This window comes from Mauremys reevesii, linkage group 3 (genome assembly GCF_016161935.1).
Source record: "Mauremys reevesii isolate NIE-2019 linkage group 3, ASM1616193v1, whole genome shotgun sequence".
Lineage (NCBI taxonomy): Eukaryota > Metazoa > Chordata > Testudines > Geoemydidae > Mauremys > Mauremys reevesii.
The window spans coordinates 45643615-45662242 of NC_052625.1; the positions used below are offsets into that span (position 1 = coordinate 45643615).

The 18628-nt window shown below is 48.4% G+C and overlaps 1 protein-coding gene across 3 annotated transcripts in view; it reads right to left on the reverse strand.

Moving 5' to 3' along the window:
• Nucleotides 1-1557: 1557 nt before the first annotated feature.
• LOC120401236 (centromere protein F-like) overlaps nucleotides 1558-18628 on the reverse strand; it is a 136894-nt gene continuing 119823 nt past the window's right edge. For all 3 annotated transcript variants that reach the window (XM_039530942.1, XM_039530939.1, XM_039530940.1), the window contains exon 10: nucleotides 1558-1598. In XM_039530942.1, coding sequence (XP_039386876.1) covers nucleotides 1573-1598 — 26 coding nt within the window. In that variant the 3' untranslated portion in view covers nucleotides 1558-1572. The remainder of the gene's footprint in view (nucleotides 1599-18628) is intronic.

Consider the following 18628-nt stretch of genomic DNA (forward strand, 5'->3'; position numbering starts at 1 on the left):
GTTGGAAAAGTCAAATCATTTTGTTATAGGATATTTGATTTTTTACTGCTACAAGAAACCCGCTGGGACAGTAATGATCACCTGCGTGTGTTATCAAGTAGCCCCATAAGGCATGTGATTACAAATAACTACAATAGTAATTTATATAAGAATAATCCACATCAAGTGCACTTCAAGGTCTCCTGAGGGAAGATTGCAACAACAATACAATATGTAAAATTACTAATGTATTTTGAATGGCTTCAACACCACTTTCAACTGTTGTGAGGAAGGCCTACTTCTAAATGTAGATTCAAAAGTCTCTCGCCCAGGTCTCTGGAAGCTGGGCATGCCCCAGAGGAAGGAGGCAATGTCATTTTCCACAGGGATAGGATCTTCTCTGGAGTACCCACTGGAGGTTAACCTACAGGGTTAGAGGAGCTCACATTCGAACAGAATCGTGCAATACAGGTCAGAAGAAAGGCAGACCTAGGAGATTGACATACTGGACCTGAACCTCGGGGGCGTGGGTTACAGGATGAAAAGGCAGCCCCCAAATGAAAAAGCTCGGCTCGTGTCTCAGTGCACAGCTGTGATGTAGTTACTGTTCAGCTACTAGAAAACTAGAATATGGTTCTAACTGACCGGGAGCACCAGACCAACATGCAAATACCCTTCGAGTGTAGTGGGCATGGAACACCGTATGAGGCTAGTGATGTGCCCCTGGATAAAAATTGGTGTGTGTGGCTAAGTTTGGAAAGGACACCTGATTTAATAACTGCTCCTTCCAGCTGCACTCTCTCCTCGGGTTGACATGATTTGTGATTGGGGGGTGGGGGGCATCACATTTTCCTTTCAGTCAGTGCTCCCCTTGCCAGTCGGAATTTTTCCTATTATCACAACCTTCTGTCTCCAAACCCAAAACTGGGGGCACCTCAAGCTACACCAAGCCTCATGCTGTAGACTAGGAAACTGCTCCTCTTTCTGCCTGGCTTCGACACTTGCAGACAGACACAAACGCATCCTAGCACCATGAAGAAGGGCAGACCTGCCCCCCCAGTTGTCCTGCTACACTCCCCCTGCAGCCCACTGAATGCAGCTAGCAAAGGAGAACAGGATGGCTGCGAGGCACGCTAAACTGATCCACCCAGTGGATGCTCCAGCCAGAACGAGCCCTGGCCCCTTTCCTCTACCCCTCTCCCCAGCAGCCAGCTCGCAAAGATGCGCTGGGTTTAAAGCGCTTGCAAAAGGCATCCTTGCAGAGCGGGGTTTGGCTGGAGAAATGGTCCGGGTGGGAGCCCGGAGCCCAGCCTCACCCTCCCGGACAGGGGGAGCTACACCCACCTTAGACAAAGGAGAAGTGATAGAAACAAAAGCCAGGCGGGTGTTTAACCGAGCCTGCAAAATCCGGGACAGAGGCGCAGGAAAGAAGGGGGCAAAGAGGGGGACTGAGCAGCCCTGGGTCCCTCCTGCGAGGAGGCATTGGGAAAGCAAGGGAGCATGCAGCATTCAGACACACACGCCATTGTGCCAGTACTCACTTCTTATTTACAGACCCGGCGCCCTCTCCTCGCTTCACAGGCAGGCATTTTTTCAGGGCTTGGGGAGGTGTTGTTTGACTAAATGGAAAAAGAGAGAGAAGAAAGGCCCAGACCCAGGATGGGTTTGCTGCTGCTCCGCTCAGATTCCGCGCGGAGCGGAGCCTGGCGTTCTCCCTGTCCCTGGAGAGGTGTGTACGATCGTGTGTGTGTGTGATCACCCTGTAAGAGAGAGATCGCTCTGTGTGTGTGTGATCGCTGTGTGTGTGTGATCGCTGTGTGTGCGATCAGCCTGTCTCTTGTGTGTGATCATGACCCTGGCTGCGTGTGTAAGATCACCTTATCTGTGTGAGATCACTGTGTGTGTGTGAGAGAGAGATCACCATCTGTGTGTAATCATCCTGTGTGAGATCGCTGTCTGTGTGTGTGAGAGATCACCGTGTGTGTGTAACCCCGTGAGATCGCCATGTGTGGGATCACTGGGTGTCTGTTATCACGCTGTGTGTGTGATTCGCTCAGGCGCCAGGTGTGTGTATCAGCCTCTTTCGGAGTGTGGCTGCCAGTCCCTGGGGTCTCAGTCACAATCTCAGTGTGCCTGTCTCTTTTGGTCTGTGTGTGTGTGTGTGTGTGTGTATATCCGCGTCCCGCTCTCGGTCAGTGTGGGCGGGGGCCTGTCTTCTCTCGGCCCCTCTGTCTTTCTCTCATGTGCATCTCAGCCCCGGTGCCTGCTTCTCACGCGGTGTCTGTGCCCCCTGCTCTGTCACTTTGTCTCAGGCACTGGGCATGGGGTGCCTGACTCTGGGTGCAACTGTGTGTGTGTGTGTCCTTGCTCTCCGCCTCTCTCTGTGTGTGTGGGCACCCGCTCCTCTCCTCATTCTCTTTCCCCCGGTGTACCCCAGCTGCTGGGCGCGTCTCCCCCTCCCTCCATCCTGCTCCAGCGCTGGGGCAGCTGCATCCTTATCTCGGTGAGCTGCTCGGCATTTCTACCCGGCCCCTTCGCTCAGCCGTGCAAGGACCAGGCTGAGGCAGATGCTGCAGGGATGAAGCGGGGAGAAGGAGGTTAAGGGAAGAGGTCCGCCTAGGAAAGATAAATCCCAAACTGGTGGGCGCTGACTTGGGAGCCTCCGGGGGAGCGCAATGGGGTGGAGGAAAAGCCAACAGCCACCCCCACCACCGAGACACAAGACCTGCTCCTGGTCTTCGCCACGGCCCCTAGGGGATCTTCCTCCCACAGCTTCCCCAAGGGAACTTTTGAAGGGGACAAAATATCACTGTAGCGAGCAGAGAGCCCTCAGGCCAGGCTTGGGAAAGTTTGAGTGTAGTGAGCTCCCACGTCCCGGGGACCCCGTCTATTTCTTCCTCCTCCGCAGCTCTGCGTTGTAGCCTCCGAGTCGGTACTTTGCTGGGAGGAGTTTATCACCTGGGATCAGAGAGTCACCGCTTGGTACCTCTCCCATACCATGAACAAGCTTCAGCTTGCTTCCCCTTTAAATCGGCACTATAAAGGAGAGACTCCGCTTCCACTGAGCTTTTAGCCCTTGAGACGCATGAGATTATTGTTATGTTTGTCACAGACTGATCTGAGGTCTCCTGGTTATCTGTCACCTGTGACATTACCCTTGGGTCCCTTTCACAAGTGGTTAATTGGTGGATGCCCTGCAGGGTAAAATGTATGGCTACAGTACCATCCATCTGCCACCCTTCCTCCCCTGGCCAAAAAAACAAAAAAAAGAACAAATACAAATATTCAAGAAGCAGGAATAATAAATTGGTTTGGGTCACAAACATTTGAAGCCAAAGGCTGTCTCCTTAAAACTGCAGAAGTACGGCATTCCTCCCATAGTTCATAGGCCATAATCCTCCTTGAATCAGAAACACTGTCCCTGAACTGACTTATTTTAATGCCTCTCCCTATTAAAGTGACATCATACAATTGGACAACTGGATACATTGCTGAGTTCCTCAGAACTCTGATTGCAGCAGTATCCATCAAGCCAGTCTTCTCTAGGGCATTTGTGTCTCTACAAGACTCAGTGTATAACTGTAAATCTCATCTGCTGTTTCAGTCTGAGCTTTGCAGCTCACTGGCCACCACTGCGGCCTAGCAAAACAGTTGTTGAGTAATAAGAGACATTGGGCCAAATCCTAAAAAATCCAGTTGCAAGTTGTGCTTAAATCACACAGTACCGTTTCCTTGCCTTAAGAGCCCAATCCTGAAACAATACAAAACAGGGAAGTAACTTCATTCATGCAAGTATTTTACTCAGACTTGTCACCTGCGTAAACTGACCCATTAGCTTAAACAATTGCAGGATTGGGCTCTAATACTACTGAGGAAAGCAAGGGTTTGCAGGGTCAGGTCCCCTTTTAGTAGAGAATCCAGAGAGCCTGGGGGGTCACTGCTTATTTACATGACCCAGCTCTCTTCCTTTAGCGCGTGGAACATTTCATACATAAAACAGCACCATCTTTTCCCCACTCCCCTAAGCCTGTACAAATGCTTTCTGTTCTTCTCATGTGGCAAATAATCATTTCATAGGATTCCTTCCAATCCCTGTGGGATAAAGAGCATGAACACTTTCTTCCACACAGTGCTGAGACAGTAAGGAATAATATGGAAAATAGTACCACATGCCTTTCTTTAGTTATCTAACTATTTTGAATGGGATTCTTTTTCCTGAGTCCTTACAAAGTGCTCAAATGGGGCCAGATCCACTGCCCATAATTTGAAATCGGTGGGAACCTTCCAATGACTTCAGTGGGTTTGGATCAGGCCCTAAATCAATACGTTTTGTGAAACAGATAGAACCTATTTTGATTACCCAAGAAACTCCACTCCAGGAATGACTGTATTGTACCCACAAATCTGATACCTGAGAAGCAGTCTCTAGGAAATTAATATCAATCTGTCAACTGCATACACTTTTTAGCTATCACTTTCCACCTGAGGCAATCGCTGGTAACATTCTTGACTGACGTTTATTGCTTTCTTAGAAAGGAGTCTAGCTGTGCCGTGGCACCCGCTTTCTCTGCACTCAGCGCTAATGCTACCAGATGTGTCATTTTTATGAGAGGCTTTTTAAAATCCAGAAAGAACAACGTTTCCGTTGGTGGGGTACAACAAAAATTGTTGTGTAGAGGAACTCCTTTTCTTGAGGCCTTCTAGAGCTCCTGCATCTATTCTGTAGAGTCATGACCTCCTATGCATTTGTTGTAACCTGCACCGCACACTGTTTGAATATTGTGTGTGATCATTTTTCCCTCAGAATTGAAGCTGACATTTGAACAGTTTGAAGTGTCAGGATTGTAGCAGTTCTGAACTTTACTGAACAAACACACTCGAATGCAGCTCACTTCTGACAAAACATACCACCACCCAGCATGGACAGGATTAAATAATAGGAGGGGTTACAACAGGAGAATCTAAAAGGAGAATCTGCACAAACTCAGAAGTTCTAAAGTGTGCAACACAGGGAAGTAAAACAGTACAGGAAAGTGTTGTCAAAACTTGTCTATTACATGTTAATTACAGAGAGAGTGAGGGGACATATTACTGGCAGAATGGCAAAATCAATCATATACAGTGTCTGCTGAAAGCTGCTCAAAAGGTGGGATATGCTAAAAGTAGGTTCAGCAGAGATGGATGGTTGGGAAGAGTGCAGGTGAAGGAGTCAAAGTTACATGATAAACAAACAAACATATTCCTACTACAAAGAGCTTTAGCCAATCTAAATATAGATATGACAAGAACATACCTATGGAGAAATTTGGTTGTTTCACAAAAATACATCACCATCGACAGAGTTGTTTCAGTGTAACAGGAAAAGGCCTGACTGCCAAAATAGCCCCATCTCTTGGGGGGGCACTTCCTTTATTCCCCTTCAAGTGCAGGGGCACTTCCTGTCTGAAAGGCTAGTCCTTCACCCTTAATGAAAAGCAGTTGCATGAAGTCTGGAGTTAGTGACTCCCCCTTAGTCCTCTCATGGCTCACTTGTGGCAACTTCTCCTCTCTTTCTGTCTCTGCTCAGCCTGATAACAGGCTTGCAGTGCAGTTTTAATACTTATTTGGTCATTTGGTGATAATTTCTGTTCCCAAAGGATTACCACAGTGGGATTTCACTATGGGGGAAAATTCTACTGCCCTCCCCGTGCAAGACAATTTGGGGACCCCTGTCAGAAACACAGCATCCCAGACCTAACCACACAGGAGAGGCGGGATGCTTGGCAGAGCAAGGCAGGACAAGAAGCTGGGCATCTTTTCCTACCTGCAGTCATATCTATGCACCATCTTCCTGCCAGTGAACAGGAGTGCAGCTCTGGTACTGAAGTAGTGGTTGTGAAGTGGGTTTTTTTGCCTTTTTGCAACTTGGAAGAGGATTTGCACTTGAAGTGCCATGTTTTTCCTTACAAATTCCTTGACTTTGATGGGACTATTCACACACTTAGAGCTCCACATATGCTTAAATGCGTTATGGTATAGGATTCAGGCTGTGTGTTGGGGGGTATGCCATCTGGCCCTATAAACATAGAGTAGCTTCTGTGTAGCAGGAGTGCAAATTCACTAAAATGCATAGAGGCAATTTGAGACTTTGGAAAAAGGTCAGACCCTAGATCCTTTTGACGTCAATGGCAAAACTTACATGAAGTTTCATTACAGCTGAGTTCAATATAAGCAAGTTCTACTGTATTTGGTTTACAAAGTTAATTTTAAACCTCATTTTATTCATTCAGCAGGTCTTTTTTTAAAATAGTCTGTCTCTAAGTTTCTTTGGAGACATTAAGACGTACCTGTCGGGTCTAAGGATGGCTAATGAGAATGTTGGGGCCATATTCTGCCATTAAAGTATTAGTCATATCCTTCCATGGAAATCTGCATTAATAACAAATTAATGACCTAGGGCCAAGGTTATCTTTTGTTTATTCTGCTTTCTCGTAGCTGATCACTATTTGCTAGGCCTCTGGCCTCTTGACCAGACTCTGGACTTTGGGCCTCTAAAAGCGGACGCAATCCATATACACCTCTACCCCGATATAATGCTGTCCTCGGGAGTCAAAAAATCTCACCGCGTTAGAGGTGAAACCGCGTTCTATCCAACTTGCTTTGATCCGCCGGAGCGTGCAGCCCCGCCCCCCCAGAGCGCTGCTTCACCACGTGCTAACCGAATTCCTGTTATATCGGGTCGTATTATATCGGGGTAGAGGTGTACCAAGTTGTTATGCAAACAGCACGTGGATTTTAACCCTTCAGAGCTGAAGCTGCAGACTCAAAGGATCCAGTGAGTGGGGTGGGCCCAGAACACTGAGGGCTGTGGGCTTTGCAGTGCACAGATCAATCTCAGAAGCATTCGCATAAAGATCTGACAGCTTGTCAGGCATGCAAAGAAGACAAAACAATGCAAACACATTTGAGGACACTGAATTGTTTTAAAGTTACCACGCTAGCTTTTCAAAATGCTGTTCAGTTTCTGAGCACATTATACATTGAAAAGTTTTATATAGAACTGTACCATCTTTGGAACCGCAGTCTTACCAGTTCCATTATGCTGCAAATCCAGGAATTTACCTAGGGTTTATAAAATCAATTTCAGTACTATCATGGTTGAGATTATAATATAATCCACATTTTATAGAAGACAACCAAATACTCATCAGCATCACCAGAAAATTTAAAAACTTGTTTTGAACAACTGAACTCTCCACAGAGGATTGAAAGCCTCAGCAGATCTTGCTTAATAAGGCTGTTGCTAGGTAGGCCATGTTTTCCTTCATAGTAGTGAAGGGAATTAAAGCCATTACAAGGGTCAAGTTGGCCTAAGTCCTAATGAACGGGAACACGAAGCAGGCAGGCAAAACCAGTCACAGAGGCAAATCTATAGAGATGGTGCCAAGAAGGGCTGTAATCTACACCGAGAGGCAATAAGAAGTTTTTCTTCAGGACAGGGCACATTTACCTTGTTCTGACAAGTTTTCATTTGTAAAATGAGCACATTTGTAATTCCTAATTCAAAGAAAATCCAGTTTAGTACAGGTTCTACTTCCCTCTCAGATCGTCTTCTAAGGATTGTAGGACTATGTGGAATTATAGTCCAATGTACATGTGACACAGGTGCGTGCAATCAATATCAGCAGCAGACAATAGAGCGAAGCAGAAAAATCAGCAAGATGGACGGCGTTAAAGCATTTCTTCGCCTTCTCAAGAAAAATCCTTACAGGACTAGTAAATTCTTGTGAACAGTGCGATGTATAGTTAGCATTAACTGCTGCAGTGGTGTACACAACAGGGCAGCCCAGTGTTCCCTTTGAATAGTGGCGCTTCAAAACGCAGCATAGGATGAGGTTTGGTAAATGCATTTAATTCAGTTGAGAGCTAGATATGTGTACTGTTGGGCATGTATGAACTAAATTACTAGGTGGGATGTAGTTGTCATGGCAAATGTTGAGAAATCATGATAAGTGGAGAAAGTGAATAAGGAAGAGTTATTGCTTCCTTCATGTAACACAAGAACCAGGGGTCACATAATGAAATTAATAGGCAGCTGGTTTAAAACAAATGTAAGGAAATGCTTCTTCACACAGTGAACAGTCACTTTATGGAACTCATTGGCAAGGGGTGTTGAAGTCCAAAACTATAAAAGGCGTTCAAAAAAGAATGAGATAAGGTCATGGAGGATGGGTCCATCAATGGCTATTATCCAAGATGGTCATGTTACCAGATGTGCCCGTTACTTTGGGCTATGCCCATTTATTAGGGTCACTCTTCTGGGTGGGGAAGGAGGGTGCTGTAAATCTGTTAATATGCTGCTTATGTCATTTGTGTGTTCATATGGAGCTCTACTTTTCCCTTCTGCAAGGCCCCTCCCAATGGAGCTACCCTGCAGGACCTAGGTTCCCCAGGGCTGGGTTCCTCCAGCCCTAGAATTAGATGAACACACACACACACACCCCACCCCCTAAGTCTGAGTGGACCGGGTCAATCAGCACCCTCCAGCTGATCCCCTCATGTGTCTCTGTACTCAATGGGCTGGGTTGAGCAGCACTTTCAGCTGCCCCTCCCCCTTATGTGCCCCAAGTTTAACACGTCCCTATCCCACTTTCACGTTACAATTGTACTGGTAGTAACCCACTTAATGAGCAAAGCCCACAGTATTTTTGGGCGCTACAGGGATCTTTAGCTTAGGTAAAGGAAGCGTTGCTGCAGAATTAATGGGGGAAGCTGAAAACACAAAAGAGTAAAATTCAGAGAGAGAGAGAAGCAACCAGCTGAACCATAAAAGTAATTTATTGAATAATAGTGATAACTGCACAAGGAGGGCTAAATAAATATAACAGTTACATTTTAAAGGTTAATACCTGTGGTAGAAAAGAAAACAGAGAGAGAGAGAGAAATCTCACCCACTCCATGAGGCTTGAACTGGTCGGGGTTCCCAGGTGATGGTGGTAGCTCTGGGTCCTGAGTGCTGGAGACTGGCAGAGCCCTCAACATGATCAGTCAGGAGATGGTGTCCAAGTGGAACTGATGCAAAGTTTGGGTCTATACATCAGAACACTGACTTGGGCACAGGTAGGGGGTTTTGTAGAGAAAATACAGTAGTTCAAGGGAGAACACTAGATTTCTTTGTGGGTAAACTGATGACTCAAGGGTTGTTTTTTTAAGCTAGACAATAGGAACTGATCACTCTTGGCTATGGGTAGTGTTTTCTTCCAGGGAGCTCACAATGCAACTAGGCTCCTTCAGTATTTTGGGATATCAATTGAAGATTTATTACTAGAATTGGTCTGAGAATTGCTAAGCTGAGTGTGTGCAGGCGTAGGTTCATTAGCACCTGGAGCAGAGATTCCCATGATGCACTGTGTCCCTGTTTTTCTGGTCTCAAAGTTTAGTGAGGTTCTCTGTTCCTCATTCGTTATGCTAATCCCTGTCCCATCTTTCATGCAGATGAGGCTAGAGGAGTTGTCTCTGTTCTTCATTCTGTATGCAAATAGAGATGTCTTAATCTTGTCACCCTTGTTAGGAGGGGTCTAGGTGTGTCTCCCAATGCCCTTCATTGTTCTCTGCAAGCCTTTTCTCTGATTGGTTTTGGCTCAAACAGAGACTGGAGGGGGGTGTCTTTCATGAGTCAGACAGGCTAGATACTGTGCCCTGGTTCCCCAAAACACAGAACTGGCTGGTATCAAGTCCCCCCGTTGATGGGGTACTTGCACTGAGTGAGTATCCCCATCGCATCCTTAACGCCGTGGTACCGGGTCTGATCTTCCATCCATTGCAGCCACTGCATCAGTCGTTGTATCCAACAAACCAGCAGAATCAGACCAATTGCTAGTATAATTTGGAAACCAGTGATCACCAAATGGGGTGAAGCATGAGATTTAAAAGACCTGTTGCACTGGGGCTCCACCCAAGCAAAGTCTCCCACCAAGAGTGATGGCCTGTGTTTTTACCTTAATGGCAGTGAGACCCATTCCCAGTGAAATGGGAGAAACCTCCTTGTAGAGCTCAGGATAGGCATTTAACTGTTGTACAGTCCATATAGGCACAGTAAATGTAATATCACAACCAACAATGATGGTTATATTATAGAAACAGCGATTAGCATAAGGCCCCATGGGTTGGACCCAGTGCCCATTAATCAACACAATATTACATCTTGTCCTTACACACATACCTGCTTTGCCAACATAGACAATAACAGACCCTTCTGCGTGGATAACATTGAAGGAAGAGTGAGAATATTCCCAGGTTACCCATTCATCCCAATCCTTATGGCTAGTTTCAATCAGGAGAGCACATGCAGGTGCAATGTGAGAGCTATTCATGCCCTTTAAGTGGATTTGACCCTCCTTCAGAGAAGTCTGAGGTGGAAGAACCAAATGTTCTTGTTGATCCAATTTTAACACCTGGGGTCCTGAAACTAGGGCTCTTAAATGTCAGAAGGAAGCACAGTTTGTGATCAGAGGGTTGGAATTTAAAGCTGTTTTTTGTTGTTGGCCCAAATCCACTCTGTACAAACCAGGCTCATGAAATCTCTCTGAAATGGCAATGTGCCTATAGAATTTACACCAAATTGCTGGCATGAGCTTGTCACAATGTGTGTCCTTTAATGGAACTGTCCAGTCTGGGGGACCTTGCTGAATCAAGTCATGTGCAGCTAAAGTCCAGTTCAGCAGTTTACGAGGAACCATGTGATATTCTTGCCTGCTGGTGTGATCAGAGACAGCTGCAGTTCCTCTCCAGGTAACGGAGGTGTCTGAGTTCCAATGACAATGATGACACGTAGGAGCATGGTTGTTCCCCAAACAGCAGAGGAAACCAGGGCTACCCTGCACCTTTCACCACCCAGGAGGCTGTCACTGAGTGTGTTTGTCTCCTTTGAACTGATAGTGACGCTGCAGGGCCAGGGGGTTGCTCCCATTCCCACAGAATCCATGCATGTGGTACAGCAATTTAGCTTCCTGGGCTCCAGCTGGCAAGCACCTCCAGAGGCTCAGAGGGGTCACAGGTACAGCATAGAGCCTGGACAGCATCAGACTCCAGACACTTATGAACAGCAGGGTGCTGGCACACCAGTGGGATGTCATGGCTCATGGATGGGCCCTGTGAGGGGGCAGAGAAGAGAGAAAAACTTCCCACGCTCCCCCCGTATATATTGGGAGAATCTGGGATCAATATTACAGAGTGATCATGAAGCGGTGACCTACGTGAGGGTGGGCATAATAAGTCAAGGATTTTTCTGGCCTTTTCCTGTCTTAACATCGGGGTAGGCACTGACCAGCCCACTTGATGCTTATTTTCCAATGGCCCAAAGCCGTTCCTTCTTGCTGGCCAAGATGGGTGGCCAACAGGATGGAGAAGACAGGGTCAGGTGGTTTATCCTTCCATACTTTGAGCTGTGAAGAATGAAACCATTTTCGCCAGGGCTTCCCATATTTTTCATTCAGGATTTCTACCTGACACACAGTGGGGCTGGCCCGATTCACCAAAGAGCAGCGGCCATCCCAGGTGCATGTAAAGAACTGCTTAGCAGTGACAGAGGCGGTGTGGGTTTTAATAGGGATGGCTTCCACCCTGGATCTTTCTCAAACAAAGTCAGTGGATTTATACACAGTTGAGGAACTGTGACAGCTAGAAAACAGGGCCGCCCAGAGGATTCAGGGAGCCTGGGGCAGGGCCGGGTCTTCGGCGGCAATTCAGCAGCGGGTCTCTCTCGGAGGGAAGGACCTGCCGCCAAATGCGGACGAAGAATGAAGTGGTGGCAGTAGAGCAGCCTAAGTACAGCCGATCGCGGCTTTTTTCTTTTTCTTTTTTTTTTTGGCCCCCGCCGCTTGTGGCGCTCGTACTCACCGGCTGGCGCTCCGAGGCTTTGGCAGCACTTCAGCAGCAGGTCCTTCACTCGCTCCGAGGCTCCCGTGTCACTGAAGGACCCGCTGCCAAAGACCCGGAGCGAGTAAAGGGCCCACTGCTGAAAACCCAGAGCAGCTCGCGGGGCCCCTGCAGGGCCCGGGGCCTGGGGCAAATTGCCCCACTTGCCCCCACTCTGGGTGGCCGTGGCTAGAAACTGAACCAAATTTCTCAGCACCTACACTCTTGCTTGCTACAGGCAATGATTCATTCTGAGCTAACTCAGTCAACTCACTTCCACACCCTTCAGTTGCAGCAAACTGCTTGCAAAAGCTACATGAGGTTTTAGTCCTTCAGGAGCAATTTTAGGCAACAATTCATTTCCCCCAGAAATGTTGTCCTTTCCCTTTTCAGCTAGGGGTTGCTCTAGAGAAACATCTTCCTGAGCATCTTTCTGGGTTTCAGCTGAATCCAGAACAACTTCTGAGACAACAGACATATCCTCCATCAGCATAAGCTGAGAGCATGGGTGGCAAGTTTGTAGAAATTTTGGTGGTGCCCAGAACCCGCCGCCCAACTCTGCCCCCCCAAACTCTGCCTCCCACCTGCCTAAGGCTTTGGGAGGAGGTTTGGGGGGAGGTGTGGGGTGCAGATCCAGGGCTGGGGATTAGGGTACAGAAGGGGTGCAGGGTGCAGGCTTTGGGATGGAGTTTGGGTGCAGGCTGGGGGTGGGGGCGTAGGAAGGGGTGAGGGATGCAGGCTCTGGGAGGGAGTTTGGGGGTGGGAAGAGGTGTGTGGGAAGGGGGAGGGGGTGCACCCTCTGGGAGGGAGTTTGGGGATAGGAGGGAGTGCAGGGGTGAGGGCTGTGGGGCTGAGGATGAGGGATTCATGATGCAGGAGGGGGCTCAGGGCTGGGGCTGAGGATTAGGGTGCGGGGGGATGAGGGCTGGGGCTGAGGATTAGGGTGCGGGGGGATGAGGGTTCTGGCTGGGGATGAGAATTAGGGTGTTGGGGGCTGAGGGCTCTGGCTGGGGATGAGGATTTGGGTGTGTGTGTGTGTGTGTGTGTGTGTGTGTGTGTGTGTGTGTGTGTGTGTGTGTGTGTGTATCTATCTATCTAGTTTCTTGTCTGGTGAAAAAAAATTCCCTGGAACCTAACCCCACCCATTTATATTAATTCTTCTGGGGAAATTGGATTTGCTTAACAACGTTTCACTTCAAGTCATATTTTTCAGGAATGTAACTACAATGTTAAGCGAGGAATTACTGTACTGCAATGTTGCACGGTAGCGAAACATGGGTGCTGACAGAGGAGCAGGAACTGTCTGGAGAGGGTGATGGAAAGAAGAATTCTGGGAATTTCAATCCACAACAAAGTCCCCAATGAAGAGATCAGACAGCAGAGTGGAGTGCTGGGCATTGTTGTTGAGAGCATGCATAGTAGAATGCGATAGGCCTGGCATATAGTGAGGCTCACTGACAATCGATGGACTGCAGCTGCACTCGGCCAAACTCCAAAGAGATGGGAAGATGTTATCATGAAAAGACATGGCCACACATGGAGAAGGAAGGCCATGATACGAGAAGAATGGAAGACGTGTTGTGATCGGTGCAAATGAGACGACGGCTGAAGGACTGATCGATCAAGGTGAATTTCTAGTAATAAATAGTCTCAAAAATGTGTTTTGGAAATTTAATGAAACATTGATATACAGAAGGAATACTGCTAATGTAATGTGTGGTTTGGTACTTAACTGAATTTCTATTAAATTTTATTTTAAACAAGTTTCTACACAATTATTTACAGAACATTGTACAACAATCACCTATATTAACAACATGTTGAGAAATAAAAATGGATCTGTCCATTCATTCAACACAGCTTTACTGACATAGTTATCAGTAAATGTTTAACAACAAGATGTGTAAAAATGATTTCGTGTTGAAAGTATTATACAAATTATTTTGACAAAAAATAGTGAGCATATAGTTTTCATACATAGTCATGAAAACTATTCATCTTCCAATGGTTATTTTGATCTGAAGTGATATAACTGCAGGCTAGTAGTATAAGGGCCCTTCTTCTTCTTCTTATTCACTCCCTGTGGAGCATAAGGTGCCAACCACTCTCCACTTCTGATTAATTGCAATGTGATCAATTTGATTCCTGGTTTTCCCATCCGGTGATATCCACGTCAGCTTGTGTATTGTCTTATGTTGGAAGATTGTTCCACCTATTACCAGTCCATTCTCAAGACATAAGTCTACAAATCGTTGACCGTTGTCACTTCTCTCTCCAACTCCTTCCCGCCCCATGCATGCTTCAGACCCGGCATTGCTGGAACTGACTTTAGCATTGAAGTCGCCCATCAAAATCAGGATGTCGTGGCATGGGGTCTTAAGTATCTCTTCCTGAAGTCTGATATAGAACAAGTCTTTTTCCTCCTCCTCAGCTTGTTCAGTAGGTGCATAACATTGCATGATAGTAGTCTTCGCATATCTGGAGAAGAATCTCGCTCTTATTATTCTGGAGGTAACAGGACTCCATCCTAACAAACTCTTTCTCGTCTCTTTGTCGACAATGATGCCCACCCCTTCATGGTGATATCCATCTATGAGTCCTGAATAAAAAATTGTCTCACCAGAGTCCAGTATTAACATACCAGTGTCCGTCCACCTCATCTCACTGATCCCAAGAATGTTAATGCCATATTTTCTCATTTCCTTTGGTACTGATGCTGTTCTCCCTGTTTCATACATTGTTCGTAAGGGCCCTACCATCAATCAAACCCTAACCCCACTCCTTGACCCCTTAACCTGTCCCTTGACCTCTTAAACACCGCCCTCCTGTCACCAGAAGTCCCGCCCCAGAGGATATTACTTCTGGGGTCAAGATAGCCACATGACCAGAAGCAAGTATGCCATGTGACCCCTCTAAGAATTCCTTCCACTGCCCTCTACCCATCAGGATGGGTTTTGTCCCATTAGCAGTGCCCTGAGAGGAGATTTGACCAATCAGGGTGAGTTGCGGGGTGGGGTGAGCCGTCCGTAAGTGGGTCGTGTGACCCCTCTAAGAAATTCTCCCACCATCCTCTACCAATCAGGAAGGGTTTCAGCTGCTGGGGACCACCCCAAGAGGAGATTAGACCAATCAAGGCAAGTTCTGGGGTGGAGTGAGCCATCTGGAAGTGGGTTGTGTGACCCCTCTAAGAACTCCACCTACTTCCCTCTACCAATCAGGATGGGGTTCGCCCCGATAGGACCACCCTGAGAGGAGATTTGACCAATCAGAGTGAGTGCTGGGGCGGGGTGACCTGTTCGGAAGTGGGTCGTGTGACCCCTCTAAGAACTCCTCCCAACGCCCTCTGCCAATCAGAGAGCAGCACCATTGCCCCATAAGTCCCAGCTTTGGGCAGAGGAGGCCATCTCTGACCAAGGACACGTGTTTTGGAAGTTGTGGAAAGGCTGCTGAGAGGAAACATGGACTCCTTTACCATCCCTTTGAGAACTTTGGACTTTGTTTTAGCTCCGAGCACCTTTGGAATTGTGTGGAGAAAGCGCTACCTCGGTGACAGTTCCAAGGAGGACCCTTTGACTCAACGTTGATGGATACGTTGGAATCCGACCCCGAAAACTTTGTTTGGCATCCCGATTAGTGTGAAGGCCTCTCATTGTCCACCCCCCTCGAGGTGGAAGGCGATCATGGCTTGGGGGAGTCACCGGCAGACAAGGTGAATGGAAAAGACGTCGCTCGGTTAAATGAATGATTAAGAAGCGACGGTCGAGGATGGGCTGTAATGGGGCTAGGAAAAGACGGTTACTCACCGTTGTAACTGTTGTTCTTCGAGATGTGTTGCTCATATCCATTCCATGTAGGTGTGTGCGTGCCGCGTGCATGTTTGTCGGAAGACTTTTACCCTAGCAACTCAGTGGGTCGGCTGGGCGCCCCCTGGAGTGGCGCCACCATGGCGCCAGATATATACACCAGCCGACCCACCCACTCTTCAGTTCCTTCTTGCAGGCCACTCCGACAGTGGGGAAGGAGGGTGGGTGTGGAATGGATATGAGCAACACATCTCGAAGAACAACAGTTACAACGGTGAGTAACCGTCTTTTCTTCTTCGAGTGATTGCTCATATCCATTCCATGTAGGTGATTCCCAAGCCTTACGTAGGCGGTGGGGTCGGAGTGAGATGTTGCAGAATGCAAACTGCTGAGCCAAAGGCTGCATGATCTCTGGACAGTTAGACCAAAGAGGCAAAGGTCCGGTTCGAGGACCAGGTAGTAGCACAACATAGCCCCTGGAAGGGTATGTGAGTCAGGAAGGCAGCAGAAGAAGCCTGAGCCCTTTCCAAACGAGCAGTAAGGTGGCTCGATGGAACATGGGCCAAGTCACAGGAGGTGCAAATGCATGACGTCATCCAAGATGAAAACCTCTGGGAGGAGACAGGTAGGCCCTTCATCCGGTCTGCCAAGACAACGAAGAGTTGGGGCGTACGAAAGGGCTTGTCCGCTTGACATAAAAAGCGAGCGCCCTACGGCGTCTAGGGAGGGCAAATGTGCTCCCTTCGCGATGAATGTGGCTTCGGAAAGAAGACCGGAAGGAAGATATCCTGGATGATAGGAAAGGTCAACAGCACCTTAGGGAGGAAGGCCGGACGTGGTCACAACCGCACCTTGTCCTTGCAAAACATAGTGCACCGTGGGTCCACTGTGAGAGCCTGAAGCTTAGAGACTTGTCTGGCCGATGCAAAGGCTACAAGGAAAAAACTCTCTCTCAGGACAGGTATCTCAGCGAGCATGTTGTCAGTGGCTCGAATGGGGCAGGCATAAGACTGCTTATAACCAGGTTGAAGACCCAGGTTTGGCGGGGCGGCAAAACTGGGGGTATAAATGCCCCAAGCCCTTGAGGCCCTTAATGATGAATCACGCCAGGCGCTGATGTTTGAAAGATCAGAGGTAATCCAAGATGAAATGTATCGGAACCTCGGTGGGAGAAACATTGTGTTTCGTAGCAGCAAGAGAAACACTTCCAGTTGGCCAGATACGTTAACCAAGTGGAAGGCTTCCTACCACCCAGGAGAATCCTGTAGAACCGAGGCAGAGCAACGTGACTCGGATCGGTTTAGACCTGCAGCAGTCATGCTGTGATATGCAGGGATTGCTAGTCTGGGTGGTGAAGTTTGCCGTGATCCTGCGTTATGAGGTCTGGGCAAAGAGGCAGGGGAATAGGGTTGGCTATCGACAAGTCTAGTAACATGGTGTACCAGTGCTGCCTAGGCCACGCCGGAGCGATCATGATAGCGTGCGCTCTGTCCCTGCGGAGTTTTAGCAGGACCCTGTGAACCAGCAGGCACGGTGGGAAAGCGTACAGCAGAGGGCTCGCCCACGGCATCAGAAAAGCAGCCAAGATCGAGCCCGGGGAGAGGCCTTGGAATGAGCAGAACTTCCCTCTCGTTCCGTTCTCGCAAGAGCGAAGAGGACTATGCGGGGAAAACCCCACTTCCAGAAACGGAATGGATAAGATCCGGAGGAATCAACCACTTGAGAGACAGGAAGGATCTGCTGAGGCGATCCGCCAGAGTGCTCCGGACCACTGGGAGAAAGGACGGTACCAGGTCCATCGATTGGGCTGTGCAGGAGTCCCGGAGCTGGATAGCTCCCTGCAAAGAGGGGAGGACCGTGCTCCTCCGTGCTTGTTTATGCAATGCGTGTCCGTTGTGTTGTTTGTGAACACCGAGACACAACAGCCTTGCAGGTGCTGCTGAAGCGTCTGTTACACAAGGCAGACTGCTCTCAACTCCCGGACATTGATGTGCAAGGCCAGCTGGTGAGCCAATCGAAAGCCTTGAGTGTGAAATTGACCCAAGTAAGCACCCCAGCCGAGAGATGGGGCATCCATCATGAGGGACACCGAGGGGTGAGGTGGATGGAACAGCATCCCTGCACACATCAGGGAGGGCGTCGACCCCCAGTTGAGGGAGCCTAGGACGCTCGGGGGGATCGAGGCGACCATGACCATGTCACCTTTGGCCGGGTGGTACACCGAGGTGAGTCACGATTAAAGTGTACGGAGGCGCAGCCTGGCGTGTTTGGTTATGAACGTGCAGGCAGCCATGTGACCCAGGAAACCTAGGCAAGTTCAAGCCACAGTTGTCAGGAAGGTCCATAGACCTTGTACAATGGTTACCATCGCGTGAAACCAAGGCGTAGGTAAGCAGGCTGTGCGATACTGGAGTCCAGGGTGGCCCCCAGTTAAGTCTATTCCCTGTGTGGGAATCAGGTGGATTCCTCTTTATGGATCATCAGGCCTGAACGCAGGAACAGGACCTTGTCAACGCCCACATGAGTGGTAACTTGGGCCCCGGTGGTCCCTGGAATGAGCCAATCGTCTAGATATGGAGAACGTGTATCCAACGGTGGCGGAGAGGCGGCGACTACAGCCAGACACTGTGGATACACATGGGCTGTATAGAGGCCAGCCGGGAGGACCGTAAACTGGAAATTATGGTTGGCCACAAACCGGAGGTACCTTCTGTGCAGAGGATAAGTGGCGACGTGAAAATACGCGCCCTTTATATCGAGGGCGGAATACCCATCTCCGGGATGCAAGGATGAGATGACGGTCCCATGGACACCATGCGGAACTCCAGGTCTATCATGAACTTGGTGAGCTCCCGCAGGTCTAGGGTAGGTCTGAGACCTCCCTTCGCCTTGGGGATCAGGAATCAGAGGGACTAGAACCCTTTGCCCCATTCGTCCTTAGGACCTCCTCT